The following is a 20,457-nucleotide window of genomic DNA, read 5'->3' on the forward strand; positions in this document are numbered from 1 at the left end:
AGTGTCACCTTAAAAGTCAGGTAGGTAAAATAATCTCTATAAAATAGGGATTAGGATGCAAATTTGGAAGAGAGGTATTCTTCATGAACTTCTCTCAAAACAAGAACAATGATCAAGTTAATGAAAGAGAAGGAAAGGAAGAAAAATGGCCACTTCCACTCAGTGTGAATAAAACTATGTTACACAAACCACAACCAACAAAGGCACTGAACTGTTTAACATCCAGGAGATCATGAATCAACTAATCCTTTCTCTCCAGCTATGAAGGATTTGATCTCTCTCCTATCCTGTGCAGGGTTCACATTCTGGAGATGTGACAGAATAAGCGTCCTGGGTGCTTATCTGCATGCCCTGCATCTCTGCTGTTCCTTATTATTGAGTCATAGTTAATTCCAAGTAAAAAATGACCATGTCCTTCTTTAGAAACCTCATCACATATAATTAAAGACTAAATGCTGCAAATTACTTAAAATAGTATACCTAGAACATAGTGAGATCGATATAAATGCTTATTAAATAAATAAATGAACAAATTAAAAATGAACAAACAAATAATGCTTATTTTCTCTTTAGACTGCATTCCAGGGAGCAAGAAAGTTTTATATCCATCTATTTGGCTCCAACAGATTGCATCTGGCAGGTGCAGTTTGTCGAATATCATTTGGATTGAATTGATCCAAATGGTCTTCTATTTACAAACCCAAATAGAAGGATAATAAAATATTTTAAATTTTGTCACTTTAAAACAACATGGAAAGCCAGAGGTGGTGATACACACCTGTAATCCCAAAGACTTGGGAGGTTGAGGCAGGAGAATCATAGGTTCAAAGCCAGCCTCAGCAACTTAGTGAGGCTGTAAGCAACCTAGTGAGATCCTGCCTCTAAATAAACAAACAAACAAATAAGTAAATAAATAAATAAATAAAGGGCTGGGGATATTGCTCAGTGTTTAAGCGTTTTGGGTTCAATCCCTGGTACCAAAAAAATAAAAACACAGAAAAGTCAAGAAGAAAACAATAGAGAAGAAAAAAAATAGTGTAATGGATAATATAGATTTTTATGTTTTACATTTTAATAGTGCTCATAAACATTGTAGATAAGCAATAGAAACTAAATCTATTTTAATATAATGAGGTTGAATGACAAGCATTTAAAAAAAATTTTAATGTATTTTTTTGTTGTTGTTATAGGTGAACACAATACCTTTATTTCATTTTTAATATGGCGCTGAGGATTGAACCTAGTGCTTGAAGTGTGCCAGACGAGTGCTCTACCATTGAACCCCAGCCCCAGACCAAATGACAAGCATTTTTACAAGATTAAATTGAGTCACATTGATGTACTTGACTTAATTATTAATGGGAATGTTTGCTTTTTTGTTTTTGTTTTGTTTAGATTTTTATGGAAAAGGAAAGATTGCAAACTTGTATTCATTTTACACAGATAAGTGTATGTTATCACACTAAGTTGTGCAATATATATGATTCCCTAGACTCAAAAATACAGTAAATACAGTAATACAGTAAAACTCTAATTTGGTTTTATCCTCCCAAAGTTATGATGGGCATGTAAATACTTCTGGAAGAAGTTCAAAGAAAGAAAAGGTAAACACACTCTCCTGTAATTACCCTTATGCCCCAGACACCAACCCCTCTCACATCTACCAAAAATGTGCTGCAAAAATGTAACTGAATCCTAGAGGGAGTGGAATACACCCTCTTTGTATAAATGTCATGATCAAGAGTCATTTTCATGGTTTCCTCACAATTGCCACCATCACAGCAACAGGAGGGAATGATCTTGGCATGGGCATAGGAGGGAGCCCCAGCTACAGGGTGGCCTGTAGCAAAACATCCAAATTATCCCATCTCAAGGCTTGACAGATGCAGATTCCTTAGAGACGAGACATCAGTAACTACCTTCCAAGCATTAAAAGGGAAAAGAGATGAAAACAGAAAAATGGGACTGACTGTGAGAAAGAAAAATAATTCATGGGAAACCACTGAAAGGCCCTGGTCTGTCCTAAGCCATGTTCTCCATTTTCACCAGATGGTATCTTTTCTTATGAAAGCCTTTCTCAGCCCACCCAAAGGATGTAAAGTCATCTACTGCATAAAAATATTCTGGTCAATGACAGACTATTTTCATTTTGGTGGTCCCATACAATAGTAATGGAGCTGGGATTCCTATTGCCTTGTGTCACTGTGGCCATTGTTATGTCAGCACAACATGGTAACATTAACTTCCTAGGCTACTAACTGTATAAAAGTACAGAGCATACAAGCATGTGCAGTACATATGCTTGCTAATGTTAAGTAATTATAGTACTGGTTTATCTATTTATATTTTTATCATTATTTTGGAGTGTATTCCTTCTATTTATATATATAAAAAAGGTTTACAGTTACAGAGTAAGCCACATGTCACCAGCAGCAGCTTCATACATCTCATGCTTACCACATCATGGGTTGCATCAAGGACCGTGTAAAGTGATGGATCTGTCCCATTTAGGTTTGCATGACGATAGTCTGATGTTTGAACAATGACAAAATTGCCTAACAGGGCATTTCTCAGAATCTATCTCTACTGCTAAGTGACAGTAGAGACAGGTCTCTTCACTGTTATGCTCTGTCTTGACTTTTAAGAAGGGTTCACACCTGTATGTCAACATTTACAAGGATAAATTTAATTGGAAATGAAAGCTCAATGATTTCTCATTTTGACCATGGTTATATTTTCTAGCCCGAGCAGCGTTACTGAATTTGCAAACCTGTCTCAATTCAAAGCCAGAATGGATTCCAGCTTTTTATGGTTCCCTCTAAAAAAAAGACTTGCATTTTCCAGGGATGTTTGCTTTACAACCAGCAGGGCCACACTACACTGGGACTTGCCATCTAACTTTTACCTTTTGTGGAATGTAACTGGCAGCCTTGGATTGTGGGAAGAACTGTCAGTGACGCCAAATGCAACCACATTTTGTGGCATTTGGCATCAGACGTGAGAGACCAAGACCTAGTAGACAATGGACTGATTCCTTGGACAAAAGGAATAAAGGGCCAAGAACCCTAGGAGCTGCCTTCTTTGGAGCCCAGTAGCCCCATTCCTCTCGGGACATCCCCTATTTGGGGCTACTGTTCCCTTAGCAGCTGAGAGGAAAACCCTTTATCTTTCCATCCATGAATAAAGAGAGCTGTCCTACAAGGAAGAATAAATTGCCTGTTCCTAGCCAAGGCCAGAATCCTCTTGATTCTCTGACAACCTCTGAAGCAATTTATAGCATTTCTCCATTCTCCATGAACTGTCTGCCCAAGTCTCTGGGCATTAGGAAGCAATGGGAGTTTGATTAAAAACGGTTCCAGGCCATTCATTCAGGTGCATGTGTGGTTTTGATCTTGAAATTGATGAAACTGTGTTATTGTTTCATCTGTGAAAGGGACATGTTTTTTAAAGTGCTATGACATCATTAGAAAAACACAAAGAAACCTCACTCCCTCCATTACCACACTGTCAGTGGTAAGAAACCGAAACACTAAGTCAAATACCTAACTCCTGAGGGGGTTGGCATAAATTAAGAGGAACAAGAACAAAACAGCCCCCTAAAACCCCTGGTCAGCCTTACAAAGCTCCTTCTGGAGTACACATGTATTTTTCATAATAGCTAAGAAAGTGCCTGGTGGACCTCAGTGGCCTTGCCTGGGAGTATCACTGGCAGAGGCAGCTACACGGCACACCCTCAGCTGCCAGAGAAGTGGCTCTGGGCTTGGCCTGGCTTTGAGGCATGCTGATAAAACAACTTCCAGAAATGCTGAAGCTGCAAACACATTATATTTGTGTCCATTTTCCATTTGCTTTTTCAATGCAGTCCAATAGCAGGGTTTGTCCTTGCTTGCTAATTGTAGTAGAGTCATTGTGCAAAATTACAGAATTTTCAGGGCCATTTTCTTTGAAAACGAGAGAAATTAGCATTAAAAAGGGATATTCCTAGACTGTGCCATTAAAACCATAGTCACGTAACAATGTAAGTGGTATCCCTAGAGAGTTTTGGTCTCTGGTTCCCAGACAAAAATCAGTGACAGATGACAGATGAACAGGCGGGTTCCTAGACAAAGCTGCAACTTTCTTTGGGGTTCAGAGACCCAGGTCAATAGTGCCTTAGCACTGGAGCTTATTGCTGTCCCCAAAAAGATGACAGTTACTGACACAGTTTGTCTTGGGAAGTATTTGGGAGGAAGGAAAAGGAGGAGGCCAATAGCTCTTTCTTCTGGACACATATGGTCATGTTAATGAAATATTCTAGCTGATTTGACCTTTAATATGTTGAAAATTTCTTTGAAGTTTTGTTTTATCTTTAAAACTCATAATTCTAATCAATAATACCTCTGAGAGACATAAACTACTTATAAAATAGAGGCTTCTGATATATTGTTTCCCCTCTTTGGGCTTTTAAAAAATCAAGAGACATTACAATTAGATCACATTGCAGTATGTCAGATATATATCATTGTAAAAAATAATCAGAGAAATATTATGATGATGAGTCAAAACTCTTACTATTGCTTCCTGCTTTTCCCATTTCTTTTTTTTCTAGTGCGAACATCAACAGTTGACTTCACATCATTGTACTTCTAAGTCACTGACAATGGTTAAAAAATTGAGGTTGGAGGTGGAGGTATAGGAAATGCAAGAGAACAATTCTTGAACTTCCTGATTTTCCTACAGTGCAAATCATTTAGCAGAACATGATTAATGTAACTGACTGCACGTAGGATCCTGTAGTAAAGCAATTCCTCATCTCCCTGGCCAACCTGCCTCCTCTAAGTATTTTAACTAAAAAGCATTTTTTTTTAAAGTTTTAAATTTATACCAGTAGTCTGTTAGTGAGTGATTTCTCATAATCCCATCTTATTTTCAGGATACACCTGTGGAGAGGCCTGGAGAAGTTTCCCTTTCTTCCAGCAAGTGATAAATAAGAACTGTAATAGGGGTCTTCTAAAACACAAACCAAGGGATCAGACAGTGTGGTGCTTAAGAGTGGATTTTTTGGGGCCAAATGAGCACTTGTATCTTGCTAAGTGATCTAAGCATATTTCTTGACCTCTTTAAGCTTCAGTTTCCTTGTGTACAGTGGTTAGTAACAGGACCTGTCTCACAGGGATACTGTGAGGGTGAAATAAGTCAGGAACTCTAAGGTACTGAACACATGGTTGAGTGCTCAGTCACAGGCACCTTCTACACTATTTCAAAGTCTTTTCCATATAATAAATGTAGACCTAAAACTTTATGGACATTGGGTCGTTTAATGCAGAAGAGATGTCTATAGATAGAGAAATCTTACTGTGAGTCTTCTTACAGTGTGAATAAATACATCTTTTCTAAAAATCCAGACTTTTATATTATGTTTGTCAAAATCAAACTACATACAACCTGATGTTGATTGAGCATCTGCAATTGTAGGGCTATGCTAAGCATTAAGCGATAATAAAAGGATGAATAAAAGGTACTTTGTGGTTCAGGGAACCCCATATCTGGTAGAGAAGACAAAATAATTATCTCAACTGAAAATGGGTACTCTGCTGAAAGTTTAGAAAAGGTTATTGGCAAAGAAGATAGTGATTGAAATTGCCAGACATTTGAGAAGTTTCTAGGGCAAGTAGCCCTAGATTTTGAAACTTGACATATGTGTGTGTGTGTGTGTGTGTGTGTGTGTGCGTGTGTTTAGAAGGAGCAGGAAAAGCAGGAGAAGGAAAAAAAAAAAAAAGAGCTCATGAGAGCAAAAACATCAACAAATGCAAAAACATACCGGGACAGGAAACTGTAAGATATATTTAGGAAGAGGCATGAAGTTAACAGTTTTAGAGATGAGGCTGGAAAGGACAGTATAGAAGAGAGAAAGAAGTGTCTTGATGTCATGCTAGAGAGCTCCTTTAGCCAGAGGAGCACAATTGACAATTTTTGAAACAAAGAATTATTACCACAATATTTAACAAGATAACCTTGGATGAAATGGAGACTGGCAAGAGGAGAGAGGAAAACCAGGAGGATTGTTCATAAAGAAATACAGGTTTAGTGCCCTTTATCTGAAATGCTCTGGACCAGGAGTGTTTCAGATCCTGAAGCTTTTGAATTTTGGAATATTTGCCAAAATTTTACCAGCTGAACTTCCTTAAATAAAACCCCAAAGCCAACATGTTTTGAAATCCAAAGCGCTCTAAAATCCAAAACTTTTTGAACGTCATGAGTGCTTAACAAGTTTTGCATTTTAAAGCATTTTGGATATCAGATTTTTGGAGTAGGGAAGCTCAACCTGTAGATATAGAGATGTGACCTGGTATTATCAATGAAAAAAAAAAAAAAGCTTAAAAAGCCAGGCTGATCATACTTATTGAATAGTCTTAATGAATAGGTGTTTTCTGCTCATTTCACAAAGATAAATGGAGAATATCCATATACAGAGCTAGTTCTGGCTCAGGGAACACCTGCCATTGGCTTGGAATGATTTGAGCAAATTCTAAGGCCACTGAAACACACCAGGAGTAAAGTAGGGTATGCAGTTGCCATTCAGTCTCTGCTTGGTAGAAGGACCAAGAGGGCGGAGGAGGAAGGACAGAGCTGATGAGGCTAACAGTTACTGAATGCTTATTCTGAGCCAGACATCATTCACACATATGCATCCATCACCCATAAGTGGTAGACACTATAATTTGCTCATTTTAAAGATGAGGAAATGAGACACAGAAAGGCTAAGTAATTTGTTCAAAGTTAAAAATATGTGGTGAGAAGTATAAAAATTTAGTCAGAAACAAAAACTCAATCCAAGCTAAAGGCCAGCCTGAACAAGGTCCTTTTGAGGTCGTAAGGGTCTATGAGAACTGGCCAGTATCTGGTTCCTGCTAAGACCTCTCCAGGAGTATTTCAGGATGTCAAGGAACAACCCAAACTTCATCCATAGGGAAAAGGTCAGTTTTCAGGGAACAGAGTCAATCTCTTGAGAGACAAGGAAAATGGAAATGATAGTTCCTCTAGGGTGCCCAAAGACAGTGGTGGCACAATGTACCTGTAAGTGAATTCAAATCCCTAGGTCCCTTCTGGTCAGCAAGACTGGAGATGGAACTTAGCCAGAAAGCACGTGAAATTTTAAAGTTAAGAATAAAGATCACCTGTTGGGCATGGTGGTGCACAAGGGCTTGGGAAGCTGAGGCAGGAGGATTGCAAGTTCAAAGCCAGCATCAGCAATTTAGCGAGGCCCTAAGCAACTTGGTGAGACTCTGTCTCCAAATAAAATACTAAAAGGGCTGGGGATGTGGCTCAGTGGTTGATTACCCTTGGTACCAAAAAAAAAAAAAAAAAAAAGAATAAAGATCACTCATATGAACTCAGTCTTTCCTCTTCAGTAAAGCAACCTTAGACATTTTATATTTAGGTGCCTGAGTTAGCACCCATTTTTTTCAAGTTTTTTTTTTTGGTGGTGCTGGGGATTGGACCCAGGGCCTTGTGTATGTTAGGCAAGCACTCTACCAACTGAGCTATATCCCCAGTCCCTTTTCTCCAAGATATTTTAATGTTTCATGTAGCCAACCTACTATTTTACATCATGAACATAAAAGTGGGGGGAGGGATGGTATGCAAAGCAGTACAAAAGCAGCATTTTTAAAGTCCTACATCAAAATTTTAAATTTAATGAATAGGTGTTTTCTGCTCATTTCACAAAGATAAATGGAGAATATCCATATATAGAGCTAGTTCTGGCTCAGGGAACACCTGCCATTGTCGATGGTGTTGGGGATTGAGAGAAAGGCTACTTAACTAAAGGTTACTTGTTTGAAACTTCAAACTCCACCTTTAAAAGTAAGTGTATTCAGTCTCAGAACAGATTTACTACCTTAATCAAGTTTCTGTTATTTTACATGTCCAAATAGAAGGTAAACTTGTTTCCCAAAATTATGTTCCAAAAACAAACATCACCTTATTATATATGAGTCCTGTTGAAGTCTCATAATGATCTATTTGAAGAACAAAGAAACAACCATTCAGGAAGATGTTTGAGCTTGACACAACCTAAAATCAATACAATTTTGAATGTGCAAAAAGAGTTTACCTGACAAGATAGTGAAAAGGAAAACAAGAAAATTTAATGCAGATTTAGTTCTTATTTTGTGGGGCAGGGATTTATGACCTCACAATTTTCAATGGAAATTGTTATAATATTATGCTAGCCAAGAATATATCATCTGAATTTAATCATAAGGGCACATCAAACAAACCTAAAATGATAGGTACTCTATAAACTAACTGGTCAGCACTCTTTAAACCAAACAAAAGATAAAGACAGACTGAGTAACTATTCTAGATTAAAGGAGACTGAAAAGCATGGCAAATAAATGCTTTGTAATCCTGAATTGAATCCTAGACCAAAAAAGGGACATCAGTGTTTCTTTTGAAGGAAATCTCAGTTAAACTGAGAAGCATGGCAAATAAATGCTTTGTAATACTGAATTGGATCCTAGACTAAAAAAGGGACATTAGTGTTTCTTTTGAAGAAAATTTCAGTTAGTTTGGTCTCTTAAATAAAAACCTACAGTTCCCTTGGTACTAGGAAAGACAATGTTTACTAAGCAAAGTATAATACTTCTTAAAGACTTTATTTTTTTTGGCTAAGATAACAGCACACACAATCTTGAAAAAACTTATCCAAAGAAGAGGAAATGGAGACACAGAAATTAAATTTTTATTGAAATGTGAAATTAATTTTTATTGAAAAGTAAAATTAATGTTTATAATATCTCAATAACTTATTTTTTATATAAAAATCAACATATTTTCTAAAATGAAGTTGATACATTTAACATTATAAATTTTTCTGTCTTTTGAGTGTTTCAAGAATATTTTGAAGAGACAGTTTCTTCACTCAGCCATAGACATAAAAATACATTCTTGGGCTGGGGTTGTGGCTCAGTGGTAGAACATTCACCTAGCATGTGGGAGGTGCTGGGTTCAATCCTCAGCACCACATAATAAATAAATAAAATGAAGGTATTATGTCAACTACAACTAAAATATACATAAAAAATATATGCTTTCTACGGATACTGGAATCTGAAAGATAAGCTACAGTTGTAATATACATAACAAAGAGAATAATATTATCATCTAGCCTGTATCAGACCTTTTAACACTGATGAGATCAAGTGCACTGTGAAAGCTGTTGTGGCTGTTGACACTTATTTACAGTTCATTTTGTTACCAAGAATGTGGATCTTAAAAATGCCCAAAGTATATGAAACAAACATTTTAAAACAATATTGACATGGGGATGAACTTTTAAAAATTAACTGCACAGTGATAAAACTGTACAGCTGCAGCATATTCACAATGATTAATGTAATCACATTCCAAGTATGTCCACTCTTGGCAGAGCTCATAAACACTAATGCCAGAAAACATTATTCTTTTTCAAAACATTAACTCTACATTCAAAATTCTGACAGCTATGAGTCTTAAAATACCTTGGCAGTGGGTTTTAACAATTAGTTGATTAATGAAAATTATCGAGCTGGATAAACTAAAATTAATCAGCTGTTCAGCCCTATATACACAACTGCTAGAGCTGCCATATATCAAAATTTGAGAGGCTATTCCAGAATGTACTGCTGTAACTCAGGGGGCATCCCCTCCACTGTTGGCCCAGGCTATACAGCTATGGATGTCTGGGATCCTGTGCTGGCCACAGGGCCAGACATCTGCAGTCATGCTGATCCTGTGAAACCCTCCCTCTCCAATGTAGAGGTGCCTCCCATCCTTCTACCATCCTACCCTCCCAGGGAGCTGGGCAGCTGCCACACAGGACCCACAGAAAGACAAAGCACTTCTGCTTCCACCCCCTTCTGCATTCCTTAGGGCAATTCAAACTGACCAAGGGACTATTTAACTCAGTTAAAATAGATGTCTGGTTAGTGTTTTTGGTAAAAGAAAACCTTAAAAATAGCCACAAAAGAGAGAATTCTGAGTACCACTAAACATTTTATCTTGAGAACACTCCCAACTAAGAAAATTACTTCCTCCTTGAGATTTAGGCAAAATTGCTACATAACATAATAATGGGCTGGCCTACCTTGGGAGGTAATAATTCAATGGCTTTCTTTGGGTGGTAGAACTGGGAGATGGGAGCAAAGTCTTAGAGCCACAAAGACAAAGAAATCAATCTTTCTTTTAGCCTTTAGTTTAGCTAGCTAGCCATATGGTCCTGGGCATGTTACCTAATCTCTTTGTGCCTCAGTTTATCTGTAGAAAGAAATTAATAATATTTACCTGAGGATGGATGTGGGGGACTCTAGAAGATATATAAAAGGGTCAAGTGTGTGCCAAGCAGCATAATAGGGACTGAATATGTTTATTTCCTTGATCATATACTCTGTTTTTAAAAGACAAATATAACTTTATACAGGAAAACTTTAAAGAGAAATAAAAAATTTAGTTGGCTTTACTGCTACAAATGAATTGCAATTCCTAGCGAAAAGTGTGTCTTGAAAACTCAAGAATCTAGAAATGCGGAGTGCAGCACCCTGAAGCCAAGTTCACCTATGCAACTACAGAAGTAGTTAATCTCATTCTTTTCCTCCTTTTTGTATATTTGGGAATACACATCAAATGATGGAGAATCTTCCTGGTGTGGGAAGCTGAATTTATTTTCCAAGTCCTGCTTTGGAAGGATTTGCTCCCCTCTGTACTGCTGCCACCTCACCAAGGCAACAGGGATGAGCCTCCACTGCTCTGTCAGCAGGTGGAATTACCTGCTCATTTATTTTCCAGGCAAGGAGATGCTTCTCCAAAGAGGCCAGTGTAGGAAAGTCATGTTTGGTCCTGCAGCAGCCGTCTCATATTTTACACTGAAGCTCTGACCGACCCTCCCTCCCTCCGTGGCATCTGAAGGTAATCCCTGGCTAAGGAATTCCCTGGCAAGTGCCTCCCTGAGCCAGTTCACTTTAGATTATCAGAGGTTACTGAATTATCACTGTCCCCAGGGGACTTCAACATTCCCACAAGTGTCATTTTTCACATTTGTGCCAAACTCCAGTTAAAAAGTTACAACCAATTGTATGAAACCATCATCACCTTGACTCTGTCAGAATAATTCAACCATCATTAAAATAGGCATAATACTCCAAAAGATTAAAAAAAAAACTTAGATGTTTATACCTTTGTGGGCTAGACAAGTTTAGACTTCTGAGTTGTCTTGGGGCTGGACTGGGTTTCTAGACTGTGAGGGAGGCACTAAGAGCAAGGAAACTACTGGGCAAAAGGATGAAGATAGGTGGACAGTTGAGTATGTTTGAGAAATTACCTATAGAGCTAATGGGTGACAGATTGGAGTTGAACGAATACAGAATTTAAAAAATATTCCTAAATGCAGAAGAACCTATATATAGAATTTTGTCTTTGTTTTCCAGTTGTCTAACTCCAAACCATCTTCTGGAGCTTAGGATTAAAGGTACTGCTGTTACTTGTGATTTCACACTCTGATACACTTACACCACATCTGGAAGCACAAAAAGCTAAATTTCAACAGTTACTTAGGAAAGTATCTTTTGCACTTTCTGTTCCCTTTCCCAGAAAACTCCTGTGGAGTTCATTCCTTCACTTCATTCAAAACTCTGCTCAAATGTCCTCTTATTGGAATGACCTTCGTGACCATGCCTTCTGATGTAGAACAGACAGGCTCAACATCACCATGGGATGCCTTATTTTTCTTACTCCCTGTTTTTCTTTCTCACCACCTGTCATATTATAGATGCTTTTATTTATTTCCTTCCTTCCTTTAGCTGCAAGTATAAGCTTCATGAGAGGAACTTTATTTTTAAACTGCTACATTTCATTTCTTTACAGTGTCTGAAACACATGGTCACTATTTGATAAACATTGGTAAAATGAATGAATGAACTGTGGACATTTTAGCCAAGTGTCACACATCTCCAATTCTCTTTCCAGCAAGACTGAAACTCAAATGAAGCTTCTGAGATACACATCTCTTCATTGGATGTCCACTGTTGTTTGAGCTTATGAGCAAATACATCCATCTTACTTATCCCAAGAGTTTACTAAAAGCAAGTTTCTCTTTCTATCTTCCCAGGCTGTAATATTAATTAGCACATCATATTCCCTTCTCACCAAATGTTCCATGCTCACAGAACACCAAGTCCGTTTTCTTACCATACTGATCTGAAGAACTGGTGAAGAGAAGATAGTCAGAAGCACAGGTCTGGGATTCAATATCCAAATCTCCCAACCTCAGAATTAGCCTCTTCCCTTTTGGGACTGTGATAGTCTTTTCGCAAACAGTGTGATTGGGGTAAGTTCCTGGATAATTCTTAGATGTCATTGTTCCACTATCCTGATAGGTCACTATGTGCCCACAGCCATCACCTGATAAAGAAAAAAAGATAAAAGACATAAATGCAATTAATTCTGAGAACTGGCAGAAACCAGTACAATTTTATTCCTTTATTTTTTTGAGAGAAGAAAAAGCTAATCAATGAAGATTGAATTATTAAACAGTATTTATCATTTTAGGTTATTTCATGTCTTGCTTCTCAGTTTAGTCTTCTGAACACTGATGATCAAAATGTTTCATACAGTGTATTAGAATGGAAAGCTATTTTTTTTTCTTATCACATATCTACCCATCTGAATTTGTCCAGTAAGCCCTTGACATTGACTCATTTGTTAAGACACTCCAAAAATCAATGTCATAAAATAATTTGAAGCAGAAAAAAAAAGTTACTCATCTCAGACACTTGTGCTGATAAATGAAATATTATATATATATATATATATATATATATATATGATGCCCCTGGTAGAATCCCAGGCTTACACCGAGAGGACTTGGTTTAGGTGCAAGTCACTTAGCTGGAGAGTGAGCCTACTGGGCATTTCATATTTATGTTTTATTTAATGACAGTCACAGATTTGAATGTTCCTGATAGACTTAGTATGTATCCTTAGAAAACATTAAGAATCCACTTGCCACATTCTAGACACACGTTGACTACTGGAGACCCAAAAATAGCATAAGCTACCCCATGGACTCGAGTAAAATGGATGATAGTCATGCATTTGAATAACTAATTTTAGGTGCCATGCACTCTCTACCAAGGGATCAATCAAAATGCCTAAGGGGACAAAGAAGAAAAAAGCAAGACAGACTCTGTTTCTGTGAATTATTAGTATTTCACTAAAACAAGAATTATTTTAAGACTTTCTGAATAAGTAAGTCCATCAATTAACCAACAAGTTGTTCCAGTTGATTAGTGATCAAGTTAAATTGCACAAATAATCTAATGACATGTACAACCCATTGGGCTGCAAACGTCCAGATTACAAAAAGCCTGAGGCTAGTGTGGTTTCACAATAACAGAGGAAGAATTTCTGACCTCAGCAGGAGTGAGGGAAAGTAGAAATCTGTTGAAGAAGGATCTCTTTAAGGTAGTGCAAGAAGGTCTCTCCATGCAAAAATCTGCCACAAAGAAGCCATAACTGGGAATCTGACGGACCCAAAGAATCTCATTCCGCCCTGCCTCTTCCCTAGCTAGAGGAGGTCCCATTTGGAGTTTTCCACTATTCCATTTCCTTCTTACTGAGGCTTCTAGCCCAAAGGGTAAACAGGACAAATAGTCAAAACAGCTATACAACTCCAGAATCTATCTGAACTCAGGAGTCAAAGCTGAGGAAGAGGATTCACCCTTTATCTAGAAACTTGGACAAAGATTCACCCATTATCCAGAAACTTGGACAAGGTTCTTGGCAGCTCCTGGATGGGGGAAGCAGAGTTGGTTCTAATGGAATGCCAGGAGAAAATATTGGAGAGACAGCTAAGATAAAACTACCATGAAACCTTGAGATCTAAAGAAGTAGTTGTGAAAGTTACATGGTAGGCCATAAAGACCTACAGAATTTTCTCAATAGGGAGTTAAGGACAGGGTATTAGAAAAAAATGATCAATTGGTTGGATAATACTCCAGGAACTAGAAAAGAGAGAGAATTTTGTTAGAAAAGCAGCAGGACTGAGAGTGGGCAAGGTGGGGAGGAAAGGAAAGAAAAATTCATAGACAAAATCAAGTCTCAAGCTTGGGCTGGTTATATAGAGAAAGACAAGAGGGGGAAAAAAATCCAAGTTTTGAGTGAAGAAAAATGATTGGAGCACTGATGCTAATACAGAAAAGAATTCCAGAAAGGAAGCAGGTCTGGGGCAAAGGTTGTAAGCTTGGTTGTAAAGTTTAAAGTGACAACCAAATTCCCTGGGCTCTTGGGCAGTTGTCAGTAAGCACAAAATTGTTGAGACTTAAATGAATATTACACTAGAGAGAGGCATATTGTGTAGAAGCACATAGTGCATAAATCATTGATTTAAATTTTGAATTATTTTCCTTCCTTTAAAAGCTTTTATAATAAGTCAGGTGCAGTGATGTATGCCTGTAATCCCAGTTGGAATCACAAGTTCAAGGCCAGCTTTGGCAACTTAATGAGACTCTGTCTCAAAATAAAGAACAATGAAAAGGCCTGGGGATGTAAATTGGTGGTAGAGCATCTTTGGGCTCAATCCCCAGTATCAAACAAACAGACAAAGCCAAAAACCAAAGAAATTGCACTGACAGTTTCTCTTGGAAACTGGAAGACATGGCAATCACATTCTCACAGTGCTAGTGAGATGGTGGCTGCCCTTTTAAAGGAAACAAATTGGATCTGGTAGTTCCCCACTGGATCTTTGTCACTTGCCCCACCACCACTGTAGGACTGATTTTTGAGCACACTGAGAAAGCAATCCTGGGATAACTAGTGTACAAACAACTGTGCACATAAACATACACATAACTTCTCCAAGCCACCAAGATAGAGCCTGGCCAAACATTTGAACACCTTTTTCCTATTAGAATTCTCCTCAATAAAAAAAGAAAAAGAAAACTTTTTAAAAGATACACAAGCTAATATAAAATGAGTAGCAATTATGCGACTCAAACTGTGTGAGGTTCTTGTATTCTAAATTTTATTTTTTAAAGGGTGACATGTCACAACAAAGGAACACCCCAGGGTGTCATTTTCATTCAATCCTATAATTCTACTTCTTTCCAACAACTTCTATTCTAAAACCCAAGAGGAAGCTTGTCACCCAGAGAGGCTGGCAGGATGAAGGAAGGTTTGTCTTTGACATCCCCATCCTTAACATCCCTATCCTTTGCCTGGGGACTTGGAGCTCCTTGGGAAAATTCCACTTTTCCATTAACTATCAGATTGAAACCCTATGAGTCTTTGTTCTGCCAAAAAACTGAATTTAAAAGTAATAAGAGTCCCAATTTATTAAAAGGAAAACTGCCATCAAAAATGGAAGTTTCACTCTTGTTCATGGAATTAGACCATGGAGTTTCCTGTGACAAGCTTTAATGCAATATAGTTAAATGTGAGTCTTACTGCATCAGGAATTTTCATCCAGTTTTTCTTCTAATGATGTCCCAGGACTAGATAGAATATGCCAAATGAGAAAATGAAAGTAGGGAGAGAAAATGTCTACCGTTTCATGTTCTGAATAAGACACATGTAAATGCAAAAACAAGAGAAGCACTGTTTCCATGATATGATCCTGACACTCAGGCAGCCTAAATCTCACAGTTAGACTCTTTAATTCAGAATCATGGACAAGGGATTAGACGATATTTAAGAATCCATCAGCTCAAGTTCCTTATTTTGTACATCAATGTGAACATTCTGGTTGTGATATTGTAGTATGGTTTGCAAGATGTTACCATTTGGGAAAACTAGAAAAAGAGTATACAACATCTTTCTGTGTTAGTTCTTATAACTATATGTGATCTATAATTATCTCAAAATAAAAAATATAACATGCTGAAAAAAATCTAGTTAAAAATTAAATGTTAAAAAAAATCTGAGCTGGGCACAGTGGCACATGCCTGAATTTCTGCTACTTGGGAGGCTATGGCAGGAAGATGGCAAGTTCAAGCCTCACCAACTTAATGAGACCCTGTCTGAAAACAAAAAGTTAAAAACAGGGCTGGGGTGTAGCTTAATAGGATAGGGCCTATAGTACTTAATTTTTTTTTTGTCAGTCCACTTAAGTTTGGCTCGTAGAGGTAAAAGTGAGGGGACTTTCTATTTTAATAATTTACTATTTGAGCTTCTTGTTATCCTGTATTTCTTCTATTTAAGTTGCTTTCATTAAATGAAGCATTTATACAAATTTGTATTGAAGAGATCTTTTTGAAATTAGAACCAATAAAGGAGGCAAATTTTATTCTAAAACCTCTATATACCAAATCCATTATCCCAGTTCCTTCCATTTGTCTAAGGAGCATGAAGCCCTGTGTCTGAAGAGGGCTCACAATACATGTTCCAGTTCAGAAATGAGAAAACAAAAGATAGATTGACTTTCTTTAAAGCTGGTGGGTTTTTCAAACATTTTAGTCTCACTGCTGTATTTGATTGAGCAACACTTGTGTTTTTGTGTTAAATCTTGAAAAACACCTGAATTTCTGCCCTATCAGACCATCCCTTTTGATATTTTTACAACATTCTTCCATTAAAAGGGATAGCTCCTAGTGAGATGTAACTGACTCTGGCAATCTTATCCATAGATAATAAAACTATTTGGTAGAAGGTTGAACAACTTGAAAAATGGAGGGATGACACTTGCTATCATCTAAACTCACAGCCAGATCTCAGCATGACTACATGTGAGGAGACATATTATGTGTCTCCCTGGAGGATAAAATATACATCAATACCTATAAAGCACTCCTGCCCAAAAGCAAAACATGTGAATCAACAATAATTGATCTTGAATCTCATCGAGTTTTTTTTTCCAGTCTACAGGAAACACAAGGGATAGAAGCACAAATTTATTGATTCCAAGAAGATGCCATTAAAGCCAGGCATGGGACCACAAATCTCTAATCCCAGTGACTAGAGAGGCTGAGGCAGAAGAAATGCAAGTGTGAGGCCGGTCTGGGCAACTCAGAGAGATTCTGTCTAAATAAACAAATAAGCAAATAAGCCATTAGTTGAATCCAGGCTGTAGACATTCTGGGTGCAATTGACATTGTTTTCACCATATTGAATTATACGAAGAAACATACTTATCAAAGTGTTAATTTTAGATTGAAGGAGATTGAAGAGCCCCAATAACCAAATGAACCTTGTTTGAGTCCTAACTTGAAAAACCAACTTTATAAAACCTTTAAAAAGAGAATTGGCATATTAAATAATAAAATATCAGGAATAATAATTAATTTTATTAGTTGTGACAAGATTATTGAGGTTATGTTAGAAAATATCACTTTAACAGATGTCTACTGAGTTATATAGGGCTGAAATGACATGAGTACTGGGATTTGCCTTAAAATACTTAGCAAAAAAAGAGGACAGACAGTATAAATTATAAGATATGAGGACATGTTGATGGTTGCTGTAGCTGCATGGTGAGTAGCCACAGTGCTAAAAGAAATAATTTAAAAGTAATAAAAGTCAGTTTTTAAAGAAAAAAATAAAGCCATAGTTTTATGCTTAAGTTTCGTGCAGTGTAGGGAGGAAGACTGGTGGACAGAAAACTGAAGTGATGCTGTTGTGCATAGTGACAGCTGGATTAAACTGCCACCTACCTACCTAACATCAAAAGGTGGGGGAATTGGGGGAGAGAAGAGGGAAGGAGGAAGTTTCGCCACAGGGAACTGTCTGCTCTTCAAAAGCAACTACTACACAATGTTTATCTTTTCCTTTCTTTGAACTATAATTTCATTGCCAAAACACATGGTGACTAAACTATGTATCATTTCCTCCTGGCCCCAGACTGAAAGCTCTCCACTTCAGAATATTTCAAGGGTGGTCCCTCCCTCCATGATGGGCCTGCATTCTGGCATTTGCTGAGGGTAGATGGTCTTCGAGTCGAAGCAACCACCTACAACTCACAAAAATAAAACTGGATGTATAAAATTTAGGTTTTAGAAAAAGCTGTAAGTTCTCATAAATATTTTACAACTCTGAAAGTGATCTGTACACAGAGTTAAGTATTTTATTTCTGAACATTTGGAAGCAATTTCATTAGAAGAGAACAAACTATAATATCGCCAAGCAATGTGATATTAAGAAAATCCATCATGTTTTGGAAGAATATTAAAATTTAAAACAATATATAATACATGCATGGATATGTAATAAAAGTGCTTAGTTAATAAATACTTTATTTCTATGGTATGAGTTTAAAGGCAATTTTCATCTTATTACTTTTATTTTCTAAATTTTCTATAATACGAATCCATCTAAATCAGAAAAAAAATAATATTATTAAAAACACCAAATTTGGGCTGGGGATGTGGCTCAAGTGGTAGAACGCTCGCCTGGCATGCGTGCGGCCCGGGTTCGATCCTCAGCACCACATACCAACAAAGATGTTGTGTCTGCCGAAAACTAAAAAATAAATATTTAAAAAAATAAATAAAAAAATAAAAACACCAAATTCATCAAATGCTCTTTGTAGCAATTAAAGCTACTTTCAGCATTAGTCTTGTAATACAGACAGGAAAGAGGCTCCATAAACCAGGATGCTTAAACTGTCATTAAAAATGCATGCAACAAACAGCTCAGAATTTAGGATAATGGTAGTTTTTACTTCAAGGAGCCCATGGTCATGAGAAACATATTCACAAACAATTCTCAAGAGTAAAGTGGCAGGCACAAAGCCAGAGATATGAACTCAACATCTATTCTCCAAATAGCGGATATGCCTCTACCTATTAGCTTTTAACATAAGTAATTCAGGAGGTATGGATATATAAACTATTTTCTAAATAAGCTTAAAATGAACCCTATATGCTTGTCTGAATGAGCCAACCTCTTATTTAGTCTACTCTAATTCAACCCACAAAGAAAGGAAAACAATAACTTCCTTAAAAGACTATTTCCTTTTGATAAGAAATCATGTTCCACTAACAGAAAAGCAAAATAAGATAGACCTAGTATGGTCTCAGATCTGCAATACTAGAAAGCATGACTTAAGATTGAAAAGAAAACTGAGTTTACACTTGTAAGAAAATGATTTGGGTGAATTACCATGAATATTGCCAAATTATCTTTCTGATTGTTTACTAACTAGTGTCTAAACAATGACGGCAGTTTCAAACTTTTTTGATTAAGAGCTATAGTTAGCATATAACCAAGTAAACACATATGCATACACATGCATAAACAACACATAAAAGTTGATGATACAATGCTTTTATTATATGTGAGGTACTGTCATAGTCCCTCTTTTATTCCATTTCATTGTTTATTAAAAGAATACTGGTTGTGCCTACTGAGTTGATTTCATTATTTACTACTGGGTTCCCACCAACAATTTGAAAAGAGCACTCTCTAAAATATCATAAGAGTGAAACCATTTTTTAGAAAAATGATTTCATTACAGTTGCATCCTCGCTTTTCTAAAGTTCAAGTCACAACAGGTCTGAAAACACACAATCATCCATATGTGGGTGTGAGAAAATTTCTTCCCATGTCTAAGATCAAGTGAGCTTTTGATGACTATAATCTTTTCAACCACAAAGGTGAGCTTGCAATTATTACAAAGGTCTTTGTCTGATGGTAAGGCAGACAGATTTCCCTAGGTATCATTAATTTCACTGCCAGCCATACTCTAAACTTTGCTCTTTTCCAATTTGTGCTTAACTTTATATTTTGGATGTTGCCACAAGAAATAGAAAAACAAAGGCAGAAGGGTCTCAGTGGCTATGTGAAAATAAAGAGAGGTAAAACAAAGTCGTGATGATAAAACAGAACAATTATTCAAAATCTTTAGTTTTCCTGAAAGGAAAAGGCATAATACTACTATGCTGAAAATAAATCACAGCTAAATTGTGCAAAACTATTTTTGGTAATCTCTTTCAATCTTATTACATATAAAACAGATGCTAATGATATGACTAAAGATCTAATGAAGATGATAATAATTTTGCCTGAGCAGATAAAAGACATTTGAAAGTAAAAGGAAACACTAGAAACTTGTCAAAAGTCTCTTCAAAGGAAATTCTCAATTCCATGTTTCCTATAGCCATATTTATCACTGAAAAAAATCAAAACCTAATTCAGTATTACTCTTTAAGGTACTATAAGTACAATCAGTGAACATTCTGTAGTTCTTGGTCATTCTCCAGTTTCATGACTTCCACCAGAAATTAAGGATGTTGTGGGAGTGTCTGAACACCTATCATTTTCTTATTTTGTAAATTATTTCCCTATGCTTGGGAGGTGACAGAGAACTACAATCCTTGGTTCTGGCATGGCACTACCCAATACTGACTGTGTGGCCTTAGGTGAGTCTTTTCACTTCTCCAAGCTTTAACTTCATGTGTAATATGCAGACAATGGAAGTGCCCACTCACAGCATTATCATGGGCATTAAAA

General features: G+C 36.9%; 1 protein-coding gene across 3 annotated transcripts in view; it reads right to left on the reverse strand.

Moving 5' to 3' along the window:
* Dcbld1 (discoidin, CUB and LCCL domain containing 1) overlaps positions 1-20,457 on the reverse strand; it is a 58,456-nt gene that overhangs the window by 25,613 nt on the left and 12,386 nt on the right. For all 3 annotated transcript variants that reach the window (XR_013424918.1, XM_005336089.5, XM_078019333.1), the window contains exon 2: positions 12,205-12,417. Coding sequence is in view for 2 of the 3 variants with exons in the window: in XM_005336089.5 (XP_005336146.2) it covers positions 12,205-12,417 (213 nt within the window). In the remaining variant the exon portion in view is untranslated. The remainder of the gene's footprint in view (positions 1-12,204; positions 12,418-20,457) is intronic.

This window comes from Ictidomys tridecemlineatus, chromosome 8, assembly GCF_052094955.1.
Source record: "Ictidomys tridecemlineatus isolate mIctTri1 chromosome 8, mIctTri1.hap1, whole genome shotgun sequence".
NCBI classification, from domain to species: Eukaryota; Metazoa; Chordata; class Mammalia; order Rodentia; family Sciuridae; genus Ictidomys; species Ictidomys tridecemlineatus.